At 56.4% G+C, this 17,784-nt stretch overlaps 1 protein-coding gene across 26 annotated transcripts in view; it reads left to right on the top strand.

Moving 5' to 3' along the window:
* Window positions 1-2,478: 2,478 nt before the first annotated feature.
* LRP8 (LDL receptor related protein 8) overlaps window positions 2,479-17,784 on the top strand; it is a 79,008-nt gene continuing 63,702 nt past the window's right edge. For 4 of the 26 annotated variants that reach the window (XM_036845301.1, XM_036845284.1, XM_036845288.1 and 1 more), the window contains exons 1-2: window positions 2,764-3,677; window positions 3,920-4,039. In XM_036845301.1, coding sequence (XP_036701196.1) covers window positions 3,491-3,677; window positions 3,920-4,039 — 307 coding nt within the window. In that variant the 5' untranslated portion in view covers window positions 2,764-3,490. Of the gene's footprint in view, window positions 3,678-3,919; window positions 4,040-17,784 lie in introns of all 26 variants that reach the window. The other 22 variants (XM_036845303.1, XM_036845297.1, XM_036845281.1 and 19 more) reach the window with 14 other exon arrangements.

The raw sequence follows: 17,784 nt of genomic DNA, 5'->3' as shown, positions 1-17,784 counted from the left end.
ATGCCCTGTGCCAGGAACCCAGAAATGCAGGAGAGCTGGTTCCTGTCCTCAGGAAGGTCACAGGCTGACTAGGGAGAGAGAGAAGTGGCCCAAATTGGGTGGGGGCTGAGAGGAGCCTGGAGAACCTCCAATGAGGGGGTTTTCGAGAGACAAGGAGCTGCCCACTTTGGCAGCTGGATGTGTGTTGGACAGTATGAGCAAAGACCCCCTTGGAGGGGAGGTCAAGGAAGGCTTAGTCTTTATTCTTTGAGTGTTAGGAAGTTATCAGGGGTTTTTGACAGGGAATTATGTTTGAATAACAGTAACATAACTAATAGCTATTATGCACCTACAGTACAGTGCATGCTATGCATCTCCTCTAATGTAATCCTCACAACCTTGTGAGGTACTGTCACCATTCCCATTTTACAGATAAAGAAACTGAGAGACAGAGGTTAAGTGAGTTGTCCAAGATCATGTAGCTAGGAAGGGAAGGAACAGACTTAAACTCAGGCAGTCTAACCCAGAGCCCATGCTCTTAATCTCTCTACCCTGCTGCCTCTGAACTTTAATCCACACAATCTTAAAACTAGAATAGACCTTTGAAATTCCCCATCTCTATTTTACAGATGAGAAACTGAAGCTCAGAGGTGGGAACTGACTTTCCTTGAGACCACAGAGTGAAGGAGGGGCTGAGATGAAGCAGTCAGTCTTGGCTGCAGGAGGGGCTCCAGAGTCCCAGGCATCCTGCTGTCACAGTGGTCATCATTGTGCTTGGAACAAAATCCAAACCTCCTGCTGGGGCCTACAAAGCCCTCATGTGATCAGAACCTTGCTGACTCTGACCTCACCTGGTCACCCAACTTCTCATCACCAGGCTCCAGCCCACCTCAAGGCCTCTGTCCTGCTGGTCCCTTTGCCAGGAATGCCCTTCCAGCCAATCTTCCTATGGCTGGGCTCTGTCTTAGTCCACATGGGCTGCCATAACAAAATATCATAGATTAGGTGGCTTAAAAACAACAGAAATTTGTTGGGAGCCTGAGAAGTCCAAGATCAAGGCACTGAAAGATCAAGATGCCAGCAGATTTGGTGTCTGGTGAGAGCCCACTTCCTGTTTCAAAGATGACTCTCTTCTCGATGTGTCCTCACATCGTAGAAGGGGCCAGAGATCTTTCTGGGGCCTCCTTTATAAGGGCACTAATCCCATTTATGTCCTAATTGACTCCCAAAGACCCCACTTTCAAATACCCTCACATTTGGGATTAGGTTTTAACATATGAATTCTGGGAGGACACAAACATTCAGTCTACAGCAGGCTCCTTCTTGCCATTCAGTGAAATGTCACCTCCTCAGAGAGGCCTTCCCTGGTCACCTCTTTAAAGTTACCTCCCATCACTCTCACATCACCCTACTTTATTTTTTCCATAGCAGTTATGATGATCTGAAATTATTATCATTTCTTGTTTGTTTTCTTGCTTTTGTGTCCGTCTCTCCCAACCAAGATGTAAGGTGCAGGAGAGCAAAGAGGGACGTCATCTATTTCTACACTGTATCCCTGGGTAATGCCTGGCACATAGGAGGTGCTCCATAAGTTTTTGTTGAAAGCATGCTTGCATTTCATTGTCTGTCCGTGGATGGTCTGTCTCCCCACCAATCAAGCTGGTACCATGTCTGATTCACCTTGGCACTCCTAGGCCCAGGGTTGGCACAGAGCAGAGCTGGGATGTGCTTGTTGGATGACCAAATTGCTAAGGGGCTGCCCTCTGTGGGAAGAAACAAGGCTCAGTAACAGGACTGCTGATGAGACAGAGTGGCTTCCAGGCCTGAGACTAACAGCTCCTGAAGCCCCTTCTTCTGCCCCTCTGCCATGGAGGTGAGGCAGCAAGAGAGGAGGGGAGGGTGGACCTACACTGGGCCTAGCCACCTTCCAGTCTGTCTCTTTTAGTGGCCAGTGCCCTCAAAACTCATTGTCCAAAAAGGCTGGGCTGGTTGGGCCTTGCTTACCAGCAGGTAGCTAAAATCTAGTCACCTGTACCCTGGCATGGATAAGATGGGGCTGAGACCTTCCAGGGGAGAGGTCTTATTCATGCCAGAAGCAGACAGCAGCCCTGGGTGTGCGTCCCCTATTAGCAGGGATGAGGCGTCCCTTCTGTGGGGTCCCACAGTCTCTGCCTTTCTCCATCACAGCAAGGACTACCCTGTCGTCCCTGCAGTTCCCCCTGATGGTCTGCCCCTCTGCCTGGCCCAGCAGAACACTGAATGAGAATGAATGAATCAAGTTTGTGCGCCAGACCCAAGCCACCTGCCTCACATCCTTGGCCGTGGGAATTCTCACATGAGAATGCAACATAGGCACGTTAACCAGCTACACAGACGTGTAATATCCGGGTTGGAGTCTTGGAGCGGTGCAGAAGTCCATTCCTGCTCCCCCAGCTTCTCCCTGATCACACGAATCCTGGCACCCCAATCCCTGTCCACTACCATCCCTGCTCTGTGTGCACATGCCCAGGCCTGTGCACCCGGGAACATCACCTCCCCTCCCGCCCAGGTTCACTCCTAGGCCTCTCTCAGCCGCCTATCAGCATGTCACCTCCTCCAGGCAGCCTGTGCTACTTCCCTTGGGCCGTCTGCCACCTCTGGGGGTAGGGGCCTCGCCTGGCTCATCCTAGCGTCTGCAGCGCCCAGCACGCGGCGGGCCTTGAGCGGGGTCACCGAGCGAGGGCCTAGGGAGAAGTGGACCAAGGGCATGAGGGAGGAGGGAAAGGAGGCGTCAGCGGGAGGAGCGTGGGGCGGAGGCGGCAGCGGGAGGGGGCGCGCGCGCAGGCTGAGGCAGCCCAGGCCTGGGGCCGCGCGCCCAGCCTGAGCCCGCCCCGCCGCCGAGCGTCACGGAACCTGCTTGAAATGCAGCCGAGGAGCCGGGGCGGGCTGCAGCGGCGGCGGCGGCGGCGGCGGGGGCAGCGGCAGCCCCGGCGCCGCGGCAAGGACTCGGAGGGCTGACGCGCGGCGGCGGCACGGGGTGCGCGGGGCGCGGCGGCCGGAGCCCGGGGCCCGCCATGGGCCGCCCCGAACGGGGCGCGCTCCGGCCGCTGGCGCTGCTGCTGCTGCTGCTGCAGCTTCAGCATCTCGAGGCGGCGGCGGATCCACTGCGCGGCGGCCAAGGTGCGTGCGGCCGGTCCCCGGCCCGGCTTTGCGCCGCGGGAGCGGCCAACAAAGCACGGCCCGGAGGCCGGGGGGCGGGTTGCGCCGGGGCCCCCGAGCCCGGGCCTGGCAGGGAGGCGCCCGGGTGGGATATGCTCCTCGGGACCCAGCTCTCCCTTAATTTGCCCAAGACCCCCGCCCCCGGGGCTCCCTGTGTGGTGGGCTCTGCCCTCCGGCACCTGCTCTTGGGGGATGGGCGCCGTGGGGGCCGGGCAGGCCGGGAACTTTGCTGGGGGTGATCACTGATGCTTTCGGGAGGGCTGTGTGATTCTCGCCGTTGGCGTTAATTTGACACACGCGCTCCGCGGCGGCGATGAGCGGAGCCCGGAGACTACCCCGCCTGACAATGCGTTTCCGGCGACCCCTGCGTGTGGCAGAGAAAGAGGGGCTGCGTGCGAGGCGGATGTGCCCGCAGCGCCCAGTGCGCGTGTCGCGGCGTGTTCAGGGGCTCCCTGTGGGCTGTGTCTGCGTGGATCTCTCACTGAGGGCCGTGTGTGCGGGTGAGTGTTCTGAATGGGGGGCATACCCAAGTGGTGGGACACCGACTGTGTGTGCCTGCCACAGAGCAGCCCGTCATCCCAGGAACCCTTACCATCCTGCCCTCCTTCCTGATCGAGGGTGCCAGAGGCCTGCAGGTCGTTGGCTTCAGCATCGGGCCCTCTCCTTCACTCAGTAGACCCCTCCCCGCGGCCGGGATCGCTTGTTCCGGGGATCCGGCTCACGTCCCCTCTCCCCCGCACAGGGTCAGTCAAGGAGTGCGAAGAGGACCAGTTCCGGTGCCGGAACGAGCGCTGCATTCCCTCTGTGTGGAGATGCGACGAGGACGACGACTGCTCGGACAACAGCGACGAGGATGACTGCCGTGAGTGGCCGGCCGGGAAGGGAGGGAAAGGTGGGGGACGCCTTGCTCAGCGTCCACGTGGCTGCAGCCGCCACCGGCCCACCTGCCTGGACCTTTACTGCCGGAGCCTGCAGCCGGGAACCCTCCCGGGAGCCCCTTCCCTCCAGGCACTTAGAGACCCAGCGGGTTCTGGGCAGCCGGCAGGTCCTGATGGAGCCGGGGGCGAAGCCCGGCGCAGCAAGGCCCGGGAGGAGGGCACGCCACGCCCGGGTTGCTGGGCTGGAACTGTGGGGCGGCGACGCGACGGTCCCTGCAAGCGTCTAGCTTTCTGCGATCAGGCCCTCCGGGACTCTTGCCTAGGCCCCACGGAACGCGCGCGTGTCTCAAAGTTCCAGGCAACTCTGGGCCTAGCCTCACTCCTTTTCCTGCTGGGTTTTTGAATGAATGGGCTCCCCGGGGCCCCTGATTGGCTGTGCGAGGACCACCCCATAGGTCCCTGTGGTCGGAGCAGGCCAATCGTGGAACGGCCGGGTGTGCAGTTTTCTGGCGCCCTTGGCGTTGGGGCCCTGCCCTGGCCCCGCCTTGGCCACACCCCCGCGCCTCCCCTGGGTAGTAGGTGCAGGCGGGGCATTGGCGCCCGCTGCTTTTCTGCCTAGTCATGGTGAAGACCTTTCTTGTGCCACCCTGGTTGGCTGACTGCTCTCTCCTGCCAGCCAGAGTGAGGCATGAGTCATGGGGCAGAGCAGGAAGGAGGGGGCCAGAAGGATGAGTTTGTTTCCTGGAAGGGGCGTGAGGATCCCAAGGCCGCGCGTGAACCCATGGTCACGTGCAGGTGGCCGACCGCCTTTGCTGAGTGTGGTGTTTGTACACCCGGGCGCGACTGCTTTGGAAGCTGTTTCGTGAGGTGCATACGGTTTCTGATGTCTGTGGGACCTGAAGCGAGTTAGCAAGCAGTTGCCACAGTGGAAGGAGTATAGTTCCAGAAACAGATAAACAAGACTCTATAAAAACACAGACGCGGGCAGTCATTCATTCATCGTTACTGAGCACCTGCTGTATGCCAGGCACTGGGACACTTTGGAGAACAGGCCCACCCCGCAGGCCAGGGAGTGCAGGTTCTGTGGGAGGAGGGCAACAGGTGGACAGGCCCACAGCACCACGCAATGGCAAGAAGGGTAGAGGGACCACCTGGACAGGCATTGTCTGTTGAGTTATAGTGTTTTTTTTCGGGGTTTGCCAGTCAGCCTCCAGGTTCATTCTCAGACCAACCCAGATTTGGCTGTGTGACATGGGCGCATCTTTCCCTCCTGTCTCAGTTTCCTCTCCTGACCACTTGGGCTAATGATTCCTGCCCTGGTTTTGAAGACCAGTTCTAGAAATGTAATTGAAAGTGATGCGACTAACATGTGCCGACTGTTAGCTGTATGCCAACCACTGTGGTAAGTGCTTATCTTATATAAACTCCTGTAACCTTCAGAGCAGTCCTATTTTATACACCAAAACAAACCAAAAAACACAAAACAAAAAAACCCCAAGGCACTGAGAGATCAAGTTAGTTATTCCACAGCTGTTGAGCTGCTAAGTAGGAGCTTACATTTAAGCACCTGACTCCAGAGTTCTTAGCCTAATTATGACCCTAACCATTTTCCAATGCTATTGAAATTCTGAAAATGCCTGAGCCAGGGTAAAATGTGATAGTGAGTCTCCTCGCCCGGAGTTGTTCTTCTGTGGTTCCCTTACAGTGGGAGTGCTGAGGATGAGGCGGGGAAGTGGAAACTGTGCATTTCTGGGCTGGTTTTACCTTATCCCTGGCTCTGTATAACAACAGTTTTGTGGGGGGCGGCTGTGAAGAGCAGAAGTGTTTCTTGTCATCCCCCTTTGTAGATAAGAACTCTGGCTCAGAGAAGTTGAGTGATTTGCCTAAAGTCACACAGCTGAGAGTGACAGAACTTGGTCAGGGTGTCCACCTGCCTCCTAGCTCAGGGGCACTGTCTGCTCCGGTGGGAGGGTGGGGCAGAAGGACCCAGGAGGGTGATCCGGGTGCTTTTCATCTCCATCGAGGCTCTGGGCAAGATGGAGGAGTGAAGTAGCAGGTGGCTGGGTGACCCCAGATGGGACCAGGGCCAATCTGATGGCCACTCTGGGCTCCTGCTTTCATTCTGAGATGGATGGGGTGGAGTCACAGGCAGAGAGTTAGTGAACAAAAGCAACCGACGTTGAGGGCTTTGCCGTTGGTGTCAAGTATCCGTCCCCAACACTGGATTTTTCTGGGCTTGTTTCCTCATCTGCCAAATGGGGGGTAGCTGTTGCTCCACCATCAGTTATACCCATAGAAAGTCTTCACATGGGGCTGCTGAAGAGAAGGGAATGGATGAATGTTCACACCACCAAGGTCTTTAGAAAGGGACCCCTAGGGGCCAGAAAGAGAAATCTTGAAGAAAGGGGTGGGAGCTTTGGGTGGCTGTATGAGGCGGCGTGGTGTTGGAAAATGGTGTTTTGTCACCCCTTCCTTCCCCATCTGGGGAGTTCCCTCCATTCCGGGCCACCTGCCCGAGCTGCATTTCTTGGAACCATCCTCCCTGCCTTATGGACCACTCCAACCATTCCACCCTGTGAGAGGGCCTGAATCACCCCATCTCTATACCTTTCGGCATGCAAAATGGGGATTGCCATTTGTAAGTGAAGTCTCTGTGGGGCAAAATGAGTTCAAGCTCCCAAAGGGGCCAGAATGCAGACCATAAATTCTGAGAGCTGATGGAGGTTGGAGGGAGGGAGCTTGTATGTGGAAGAAGCCAAGGAAGGCTTTCTGGAGGAAGAGACAGCTAGGCAGGCCTTGAAAGATGGTAACTAATGCCATTCCCTCAGAGCTTACCATTTAAAAATAGGTGATGCAGTCTCCACATTATAGAGGAAGAACTGGGGTTCAGACAGGTGAAATGACTCCCCCAAATTCACACAGCTCCTCAGGGTTGGAGCTGGAACTCAAACTAAGACCTTCTAAGTGCTGAAACTTACCCGCAGCGGATGGGACTTGGCCTTTTGGAGACACAGATAGAGCTGACGGGGATGGGGAAGGGAAAGGCTCATGGGGTTTCAGTTCCCAGCTCAAAGGGCCTTCAAAGTGGAGGAAGGGGCTGGAAGCCCAGGGGCGGCCCGGCCGGGGGAAGGGGTGGAGTTCCTGGCTGCACCTGGGTCACGTAGGCCAGCTGGCGCCTTGGCCTCAGTTTCCTGTTGCTGCTTAGTGTCTGGGAGCAGAGACAGGGGTTCTGGTCTCCAGCCAGCCCTTTGCCCCCGGAGTAGTAACAGCAACAACAATGAACACTTACCGAGCACTTGCTGCGGACCAGGAGTTGTGCTGAGATTCTACACGTATCACCTCATGCACCTCGAGTCTATAAAATGGGGTGACTCTTGGAAGTACCCACATTCTCCTCATTTTACAAAGGCACAGAGGGGTTAAGGTGTATGATTTTTAAGTGAAACTGAAACTGCTGGGGTGTGAATGCAGGCACCCAACTAATGGAACTTGTGCTGCATCAAGCACTAGCTGACGACCTCAGGCAAGTCCTCCCAGGCCTCTGTTTCCCCATCTTGAGGGGACATCAACCCCCCAACTCCACTTCCAGCTCTGGGAAGAACTCTGCGCTTCTCCGTGTGGATGGACTGCTTAGACAGGTGGACCGGTCGTATGCTCAGTTTCCTCTACCTGTTCAGGCTTCTTTAGGCTGCCCTGTTCTCCCAGCCCCCATCACCCCTCCGTTCCAGTTTTAATAAAGAGTGGCCGCAGCAAGGTCTCCCATGGCCGAGAGTTCATTAGCTGGCAAGGCCAGGCTGCAGGAGTGCTGAGGCCTGCTGGGAAGCAGCCTTGTAAATAATTAAAGCTCGGCCACAGCTCCCAGCTGGGGCTGCAAGCCCGCATCTGGTCTTCAGTGTGCCGCCTGGCCTAGGCCATTCTCACACCCCTGACACGAGGCCCAGCTTCGTGTCCTTTTTTGGATGGAGTCATCTGACGGATCATGCTGCGCTCTCTGAACCTCGGTTTCCTCATCTGACCCACCAGCTCCACCATTCGGAGTCCTCCTGAAGCTCCCATGTACCCATAGGATAGGGTCAGCTTAGACTCCTCTGCATCTGGCCCTCTGTGACCAGCTTCCACTGCCCACTGCCCTCCAGCCCCTTCCTGCTCTTCCTATGAACCTGTGACACCAAACTTCTGTCACATTCTGGCCCTCCTACTGCTTCTTACTGCTAGGCCTTTGCACGTGCCATTCCATCCGTATGGAACACTTTCTGCTCCCTCACCTGGCTACCTTCTTTTTGTCATCTTAGAGTCATCAGTGCAGGTATCACCTCCTCCAGAAAGCCCTCCCTGCTACCCTCTTTCCCCAGGGCTGAGATACAGGAGTCGAAAGAGGGGACTTAGAGATGTGTGTTGGAATAACTCAATGTGGCCTTGAATCAGATACTCCTGGTTTTCTATCCCAACTGTGACTTCTGGCTGAATGGCCTTGGAGGTGATAATAGTCTCTCCCTCCCAGTGATGAGGATTAAGTGAGATAATGTGCCTGGTAAGCAGTAGGTGTTCAATGAATGGCAGTGGGTCTGTCCGTTCCTGGAGGAGGAGTTTCACTGAGGTCTCTAGATACCTGTCTGCCAGGACCCCCTGGTTCTCCTGCCCGCATTTGCTTAGCCCGAGATCCAAAGTCTCCCGCAGCTGAGGCGTGCCTCAGCCAGAGGGTTCCCCAGCCATGGTGGAGGTGGTCCCAAGGCCATTCGGCCCTGAGATGGACCTGGGAGTGGAGAAAGGTACCTAGGGAGGGCCTGGGGGAAGAAATGAATCAAACAGGCCTGGTTGGTCTCAGTGAATGAGTGGCCGGGGCCCTGGGTGGGGCAGAGGAAGGCTTCCCTCAGGCCGTATGCTTGTCCCAAGGCTGGTTTCCAGACCTGTCTGTGCCTGGGACGGGGAGGAAGCCCTACAGCCCCCATGGCTCTGCCCCGCAGCGCCTAAGCTTCTCCCTTCACTAGGGCCAGGTCAGTGTCTCCGCGGCTGGCCCCAGCAGGCCTTGGGAGTGTTTGCTGAAGACTCTCCCATGTGGCTTCCCAGGGGCTCTCCTGGGACGGAGTTCCCCTCTGGGAACCCCCTGGGCTTTCTCAGGCCTGCTGGGGGTTCTGAGTGCAGTAGGCCTCAGGGCTGGTTGGCTTAGTCCTCTCGGTTGTCTGCAGGCAGCTGACTTGACAGTTTTCCCTCCTTGGGGAAATAGCAACAGCAGGTGAAACCAGAGAGATGCCCCCAGGGAGAGGGTGTGGAGCGAGAGGACCCAGAGGGCTGATGGAGCAGGAGGGTATAGGCTTATTTGTGCCACCCTTCAGGGCTGTTACCAAGTGGAAGTCTCCTGGCCAAGGGTTAGTGGTCAGACCCCCAGGCCAGTGCCATCCCCATGAAGCCAGTCCTGGGCCTAGGGGAGGGTATGGGGCCCTGCTCTGGGGGCTGGGCAGACAGGCCTCGGGGCCCTGGATCTCAGCAGCACTGGTAACACCTGCTCTGCAAATGCCCGCATGCCCAGATCACCCAGTCTTTGAAGGCCTGGTGGAGATGCCACCTCCCCCAGGTGGCCTTCCCTGACCTCTTGTCCTCTTGCTCCCTAGCCCCTGAGCTCCCACAACATGTCCCTGTTCTCCCCTCGGTCTCAGATCTGTCTTCTCCACATTGTCTGCTCTGCTAGCCTTGTGCTGAGCACGAGGGATTCCAAAATAAATAGCTCCCTTGAGGGAATTACTAATAACAGATACTGGCTACTTACCCCCATGCCTGGCACCATGTTGGACAATCTAAATTCATTAACGTTACTACTCACAACCCTGTGAGGGCTGTTTTCTTATTATTCCCATTTTAAAGATGATTGAAACTGAGGCTCAAAGAGAAGCAACTTGGCCAATGTCATGATGTTTGAGTGCTAGAGCCAGGATTTGGCCCAGGCCTGTCCAGTCTGGAGCCTGGACTCTTCCTTAGCGTCTTCCTCTCTGAGCTTTGTCTACCTGGTTGGGGTCAGAGGGCCTGGGGCCCAGAGGTCATGGAAGAAGAGGGTGAGGGGCTGCAGTGTCCAGTGATGCCTCCTTGTGCTACAGGTTTCTGTCTAGGAGGGACCGTCTTTTTCGGAGACCACATGGAGCCCCAACATAAGGCCCCCCTTGTCCAGCACCCCCCATGAGTGTGACCCTCCACAGTTTCCAAGGGCCTTCCTTGGCCATTGCCTGTGGGGTGGTGAGTACTGTTTCCATTGTACAGATAGGAAAACTGAGGACCCAGTGATATGTCTCTGATGCAGATGACTTCAAGGAGTGTCGTTTCCAATATTACCATCCTTCCTCAGAAAAGGCCAAGAGCCCAAGTCATCCAAAATGTGGACTTTGGTTCTCTGACCCCCATGTAATTTGCTGACTCTAGGTCTCATACATACATAATTTTCTTCTGCTTGGATTGTCCTTCCCTGGCTTCTACCCATCCTTCAAAACCCAGCTCATTACCACGTGCATGAAGCCTTCCCTGTCTTCCTGGTGTGATCTAACCTCTCCTATGTCTGGATGCCCATGGCTTTGTGCACCCTTGTAATAGCTCATCGTAGGAGCTCGTGGTTGCTGGGAGTGTCTGTGGTGGGGGACCACAGGGCCTGGCCCAGAGCCGAGGCATTTGAGGGATGGTGTGTGCATGAATGAATGGACTGAGGAAATGTCACCCACTTTTGAGGGTGAGAAGCTGATATCGGTCAGATGTAGGGGACCCAGGGGCCTCTGAGAAGGCCCTGAGGGGTCCTTGAAGCTGGAGAAGGGAGCTGGGCTTCCTTTAGGGACCATAGTCAGGCCCCTCTTGTGAGCTGGGTCACCTGAAGCCCCGAGGGCACCAGTGACATCCACAGTCACACAGGGCCTGGGCACGCAGGCCTCTCAGTGCTCACCCTGCAAACTTGGGAGCTTCCCAGCCCCAGGCTTCAGAAGGTGAAACCGAGGCCCTGGTGGCTGGACGTCAGCTCCAGGTGTCAGCGGGGACCCATTCTCAGAACTAGGGTGTCCTCCATTCCTGGGTGGGACTGAGTCAGAACAGTACGCTCCCACCTGCTGCCACCCCGCCTGCCCTTTCCTTTCCCTGCTGGACCAGGGAGCAAGGTGTTCTCAGGCTGCAGGCGGGCACTGGCTCCTGCACACAGAAAGGGACCGCAGGTGCACACTGCCCCTGGCTGCGGTCTGCTGCCCACCCCCAGATTGCTGGGAACTCGTCTAAAATAAAATTGTTAACTATAGTAAGAGTTCATGAGCATGCTCACTGCTGGGGGCTTTCTCATGCAAGACCTCCCTCAGCCGGTGCCTGGAAGCATCATCACTGCACTTCACAGGGAAAGAGCCGAGGCTCTGAGAGGTGAAGTCACTTGCCCCAGGCAGGCCAGCAGGTCAGCGGCAGGACTGGGCCATGCCTGTCCGGCTGCACTGTGACACAGGTGAAAGGAAGAGATACACGTTCACACATCCCAGTCACAGCTGCAGTGGGAGTGGCCTGGGGTGTGCTGCGACCGCCCTTCCTGTCTAGGTACCCCAGGCATCCATCCTTGCCAGCCCCTGCCAGTGGGTGTACCGACTCCCTCCTGAGCAGCTCTGGCCCCTGGGTGCCCCCAAGCATGAGCGCGGCCCCAGGTGGCAGTTTTGATCATCAGTCGTGCTCGCCATGGCTCCTGTTACAAGCCGGTGTATGTCACAGGCCCTAGGAATAGCCCCTTGGCTGGAGTGGCTCAGGAGCGGGCCCTGCCTGTGAGCTCCCCCATCCCCCTGCACCTGGTTTGACCTCCCTGACCCTGGTAGGGCCCAGACCAGGTGCCCACAGGCCGGCTGCTTTGGGGGCGAGGAACCCAGCTTATTATCAGGCCCCTTGGAACACCCTCTAGTGACTAGGAGAGTCACCCAGAGAGGCAGGGCCATGGGGCTCCTAGATCCACACAGTTCCCATGACCCCTCACGGCCTCCACGCACCTGCCCCTTGGATATGGCAGCCCAAAGCCTCTCTGAGGTCTGCCAGTCTGGGAGTACACGGGAATGGTCAACGTGACCACCGCCCTCCCTTGGTCACTGGCTTTGAGATGCCACAGGGGACTTTACCCCAGCCACTCTGGAGACTATTTCAGTTTCCGGCCCTCTCAGCCTATTCGAACCACAGTATGGCCTTTTCCACTTTGTGCCTCACAGCTGCTCTGGGAGGAAGGTGGTGCAGGAGTTCATTATCGCCCCCATTTTCCTGATGAGGAAAGTGAGGCTCAGCAAGGGCGTGGGGCTCGCCTGGGGCCACACAGCCTGTTACTGGTAGTGCTGAAGCTGAAACTCACTTCAATTGATTTCCTTTATTTTTCCAACGGAAGTAAGTTTTTCCGATTAAAGGTAATTTCATGCTTGTAATTTAAAGAAAAGAAAACACACAGACAATTCAGAAAAGGGAAAAGAGGAAGGTAGGAGTCCCCCTTGGTTATACCACCATGGGAGCTGCCTGTCCTCCCAGAGGTGTTCTTGCATTCTCTGCATGCGAGCTGGTGTGCATGAACATGTGTGTTTCTGGGGGTTTTTTTGTTTGTTTTTTGAGTGTTTTTGCAAAACGAACGTGTGTTATGCCAGTTGTTTTCTCCCCACATCATGTACATCTTTCAGTGTCAGTAACAGTAGATACGTATTATCGTTTTAAAGGGCTAGATAGTAGTCCACTGCATGAATCTTCCCTAATTTAATGACACAGTCTCCTATTGAGAGACATGTGTTTAGTTGGTTATATATATATATATATATATTTTTTTTTTTTTTTTTTTTTTTTCCTGTTCTACACAGTGCTGGGGTGAATATCAGTACTACACCTTTGTGCAGCTGTCTGGTTCTTCCCTTAAGAGAAAGTCCTAGGAAAAGCATGGCTGAGCATGTGCGTTTTCATCCTCACCTTGTCGCTCTCCCTCAAGGAGATGTTTTCCTATCTCACAACACCCCCTGGCTCCCCATGGCCCTTCCCAGCCAGGCTGGCGGCCCGCAGGACCTCCCTCTTCCTTGAGCACAGGGCCACCTCACCCTGGCCCCGTGGGGCAGACAAAGTAGCCAGATCCAGGCCTCACAAAACAAAGCAAAGAGAAGGGACAACTGTGTTCTGGCCCCAAGGACTCCCCACCCCCACCAAAGAAAACAGAAGGGAGTATAACTGGTCTTCATTTTTCTCAAGATATTTGTAGAATCTGTCTCCTCCACAGCTTTATAAAAGTTGTTCTGCCCCTGCCCCTAACTTGCTGTGTGACCCTGCGTGAGGGGCTCTCCCTCTCTGAACTTCATCTCCCCTTTACCCATTGGTCCTTGCTCCACCTGCACTGGAACCAGCACTCTGAGCAGATTTCTTCTCCCTGGAGCTGGGCTCAGGACCAGTCCTGGCCTGGGGGAGGGGGACCTGTGGCCCTCGAGCTCCTTAATGCCTGGTGAGGGTTGGTAGGAGTGTACCTGGCTTTGTGGGTGGATTCCAGGCAGGCAGATGGAGGGTAGCTGGGCTTTTTAGGGTCCACTTCCAGAACTCAGCCTTAAGACCCAGGTTCCTTGGGCCACTTTCCCTTTTGTCTTCTTCCTGTGCCCGTGACTGCATTGGATGCAGTGGAGTGATGGAGAAAAATGGAGTCAGGCCACCAGCCCTGTGACCCACTAGCCAGGGTCCCTGGTATGCGTCTTATGTTCTGAGCTTTAGATCCTTGGTCTCTGAAATGGGGGTGATGAGCCCACCTCTCAAAGGTGTGCAGGCTGATGTAAAGTGTTCTGCCCAGACCTGGCCCTGAAGTGAGCATCCCCTTTCCCCTTCCCCAGCCCGTGATCCCCGCCAAGTAGAAGCGACCGTCAACAGCTTTCCTTCTCCTCCTCCAAGGACATAACAAGAGGGCAGTTGCTGAAATAGCAGCAGGAGAGATGTAGGTCAGCTGGCCAGTTGGGAGGACTCGGCTGCCTGGGAGAACAGCAGCTTCTCGGGCCGGGAGGGACCTTAGGAATCATCTCATCTGCTGCCATCTGCACCGGGGGCCCCAGGGTGGCTGCTTCCTGGGTGGCCTAGGGGAGCTGGTTAAGCAGAGAGAACCAAGGAGAGCTGGTTAACCATCCGGGCCTGGCATAGTTAGTTATCTAGGAGGGGGCCTTGGTTCACCAGTGGGTCCAGTTTAACATCAGAGAGTTGGCAGCTGATGAGAGGCAGGAAGGGCCCGTCGGCCCAGGTTAAGCTGCTGGTATGAATAGCTGGAGGCCAGGGGTGGGCTTTCCTGGTGGCGTGAATCCAGGGATATTCACACCAGTGCTCCTCCCGCCCGCCCTCCCTCTCCACTTCCTGGACCCCGAGCTGCCATCTGCTGCCCCCATCACCCTCAGAGCCGCACTCGGCCATGTGCACCGGCACACGTGCGTGTGCATGGGGTGTGCGTGCGCAGAGAGCGGGTGTGCACCAGGAGGGAGGTGACTGTTCTGGATGCACAGAGGCTGCAGGGACAAGGTGACGCTCTTCCTCCCATGCTGGCCAAGGCCGCCCAGCCAAGGGAAAGCCAAAGCCCCCCACTGGGCTGTTTGTGGCGGGGAATTATTTGTAGCTGGAGAGGTGCCAGCAGTCTCTGTTCCCAGCCTGCCCCCTGCCATGGCAGCCTCTCCCCTCCAAGCCTCAGCCTATAGCCCGCTGTCTGCACCCACCCACGCCCCACCCAGAGGGCTGAGGTTGATATAAACGCCATGGCCCAGAGACCAGGCCCACCTCAGCTCCACCCTTGCTCCTACCTTACCTAATGGCCATCAGCAGGTCTCTGCCCCTCTTGGGTCTCTGCTCATTGGGAGCGGGGCATCTCCAGGCCCCTCTCAACCCCAATTCTCTGGGATTCTTTTGTTTCCCCCTGAGAACCACGGAGTTCGCAGGAGCTCCGCCATGGCCAGGACCCAGACGTGGCGGTCCAAGGAGCTGCCCCCGTTCCCTGAGGCCCAGAAGGCCCAGAGCAGAGAGCAAGGGCTGTGAAATCCAACCCATCACACAGGGGATGTGGCTAAACCGTATGCGCAAAGCCGGAACCAACTGTTTATTAGCAGCACCTATATCCACTCGGGGGTTTCCTCCTGTTTACTTTTTTGCTGAGTCTGACCAGGCCAATTCTTTAATACCTGTAGCCCCAGGCTTTAAATATGCTGCATATGTAATGCTCTCATGTCTCCCCCTCTTTTCGTCCCCCATCTGCACAACTGCCTGCTTCTTGGAGGTGCATGGACAAGGCAAACACATGGCCTCCCAGTGTCAGCTAGACTGGGGTTTCCACTGCAGTCCTTCCACGTCCTAGTTGGAGGCCTGGGACAAGTCGCTCGAATCTGAACCCCAGACTCCTGCTCTGTGCACGCGGGTAATGAGCAATTCCTGGTCTGGGTACAGTATCTGAAGCCTCATTGGGTCTCACAGAGCCAGTCGGTTCTTCCTACACCGGGAACTGGGCCATACCAGGACACAGAGGTCTGCCAGCCGTGTGGTTGGAGCCCCTGTTCTCTCTGCCACCCCTTCTCCCAGACCCCTCGCCCCCCCCCCTCCCTGGCCTTTGGCCTCTCCCACACTTGCAAATTCTGCACTGAGTTCTCCCCCTGGAAGCAGAGGCCTGAGCCCTTGTCACTGTTGATCCGTTACAAGCGAGTCCCCCCCAGGCTCTCACCCTCACCACACCAGGAGCCAGGTAGCCTCACCTTGTCGCTGACTTGCTGAGGGACTTGGGCAAGTCTCTGCTCCTCCCTGGGCCTCAGTTTTCCCACCTGTGAGGATTGGATCAGAAGTCTGAGTCACTTTGGACAGCTTTTGAAATTCAGATTCCCTGACCCCTGTCTAGGTCTGACTCCAAACCTCTGCTTGTTGTGCGGCCAGGTGCGAGCCATAGACATGGGGGTGGGAAGCCCCACAGCTCCCCTACGTCTGACTGCTTCTGCATTGCCTCATCCATGAGCAACTCCGCTGTGACTCAGATAACAGCAGGGCCTCTAACTAGGCTGCCTGGGATCGAGTCCATCCTTCACCGCTTCCTAGCTGTGGGACCCTAGGCGAGTTACTTCACCTCTCTGAGCACTTGTCTCCTCTCTAAAATGGAGCCATCAACACCTAACCCTCTAGGTGGTTGGACGATTATATGAGTTTGTTTAGGAAAAGCACCAAGAATAGTGTCTGGACGTGATCAGTGCTCCATTCAAGATTTGCTCCACTTATTTTGACCTCTTTTTCTGAACCTCCATCTCCCATTTGTCCTTTAGGAATCCCCTCCCATGCCAGGCTGCTGCACTGCTGGGTGGGCTGGGAGGGGCCAGGGAGTGCCCCCAGAAGTCACCTTTGTCCCTGCTTCTTACCCCGCGGCCACAGGCCATAACTTACTGTCCTAATTTAATTAGGAAGAGTCCTTCCAGGGACCTCATTAGGAAATGAGCCCAGAGCCTTGGGGACCTCCAGGAGGGGTGGGGTGCAGGAGGAGGTTGCATTGTGTCTGATCCTGCCCAGCCCTTGGCCCCGTGCCCCAAATGTGCCCAGGAAGATAAGGGAGCCCAGCCCCTCAGACCTGTGACATGGAGCGTGGGCAGCCCGGGCCTCCGTCCTCTGCCCCCTGCCCAGCTTTGGCCTCACGCCCCTGGATGGGGGTGGGGAAGATTGAGAGATGAGGTTTCTCTTGTTCTGCTCCACCTGCCCCTGGTGCCCGCTGCCTCTGGCCTGGCACAGAGCAAGCCTTGGTGAATGTGTGTTGAGTGAGTGAATGAGTGAGCTGTGGCTCTTGGGGCTGGAGCAGCATCTTTTTTTTTTTTTTTAATTAATTTATTTATTTATTTATTTTTATTTTTGTCTGTGTTGGGTCTTCGTTTCTGTGCGAGGGCTTTCTCTAGTTGTGGCAAGCGGGGGCCACTTTCCATCACGGTGCGCGGGCCTCTCACTGTCGCGGCCTCTCTTGTTGCGGAGCACAGGCTCCAGACGCGCAGGCTCAGTAGTTGTGGCTCACGGGCCTAGTTGCTCCGCGGCATGTGGGATCCTCCCAGACCAGGGCTCGAACCCGTGTCCCCTGCATTGGCAGGCAGACTCTCAACCACTGCGCCACCAGGGAAGCCCTGGAGCAGCATCTTCATTTGGCCAAAGCAGGCTCCCCACCCCCACCCCAATGCAGGAATCCCCTCAGCAGCCCCAGGGGCTGGAGTTGGGGAGGGGGGGATTGTCTGCTTGAATACCTTCAGGGACAGGGAGCTCACTAAGCAACCTGATAGCTTTTTCTGTCCCTGGATAGCCCTTCCTGTTACAAAATCTGTCTTCCTTTCCATCTCAAATCTGTCTCCTGTGACGCTCCTGCCCTACCCAGGTCCCAGCTCTGTTTCTGGGACCTCTGCTCACAAACACGGCCCCCTACCTTCACTCCAAGCCTGCTCAGTGTCCCTTCCTGGCCTGTGATAGCTGACATGCTGTGTGGCCTCGGGTAAGGCCTATCCCCTCTCTGGCCACTGCTTCTTGGGGCCTGGTGGGCTGCACACTCTGGGCTCTATAAATACTGGCTGCTTTCTGTAACCGTGACCTACCTCCCAAGGAAGTGGGGGGCTGAAGACAGATGTGCCATGGCCAGCAGTAAAGGTGACACCTCTGCAGACAGCTTGTCTCCGGGTCAGCAAGGTGGCAGTGCCCAGACCCTGCGATGACCTGTGGCCGGGCACACGGGCACTGGGGGCTGTGCATGGACCTCTTCTGCCCTGAG

This window comes from Balaenoptera musculus, chromosome 1 (assembly GCF_009873245.2).
Source record: "Balaenoptera musculus isolate JJ_BM4_2016_0621 chromosome 1, mBalMus1.pri.v3, whole genome shotgun sequence".
Lineage (NCBI taxonomy): Eukaryota > Metazoa > Chordata > Mammalia > Artiodactyla > Balaenopteridae > Balaenoptera > Balaenoptera musculus.
This window is presented reverse-complemented; position numbering and strand designations above follow the sequence as displayed.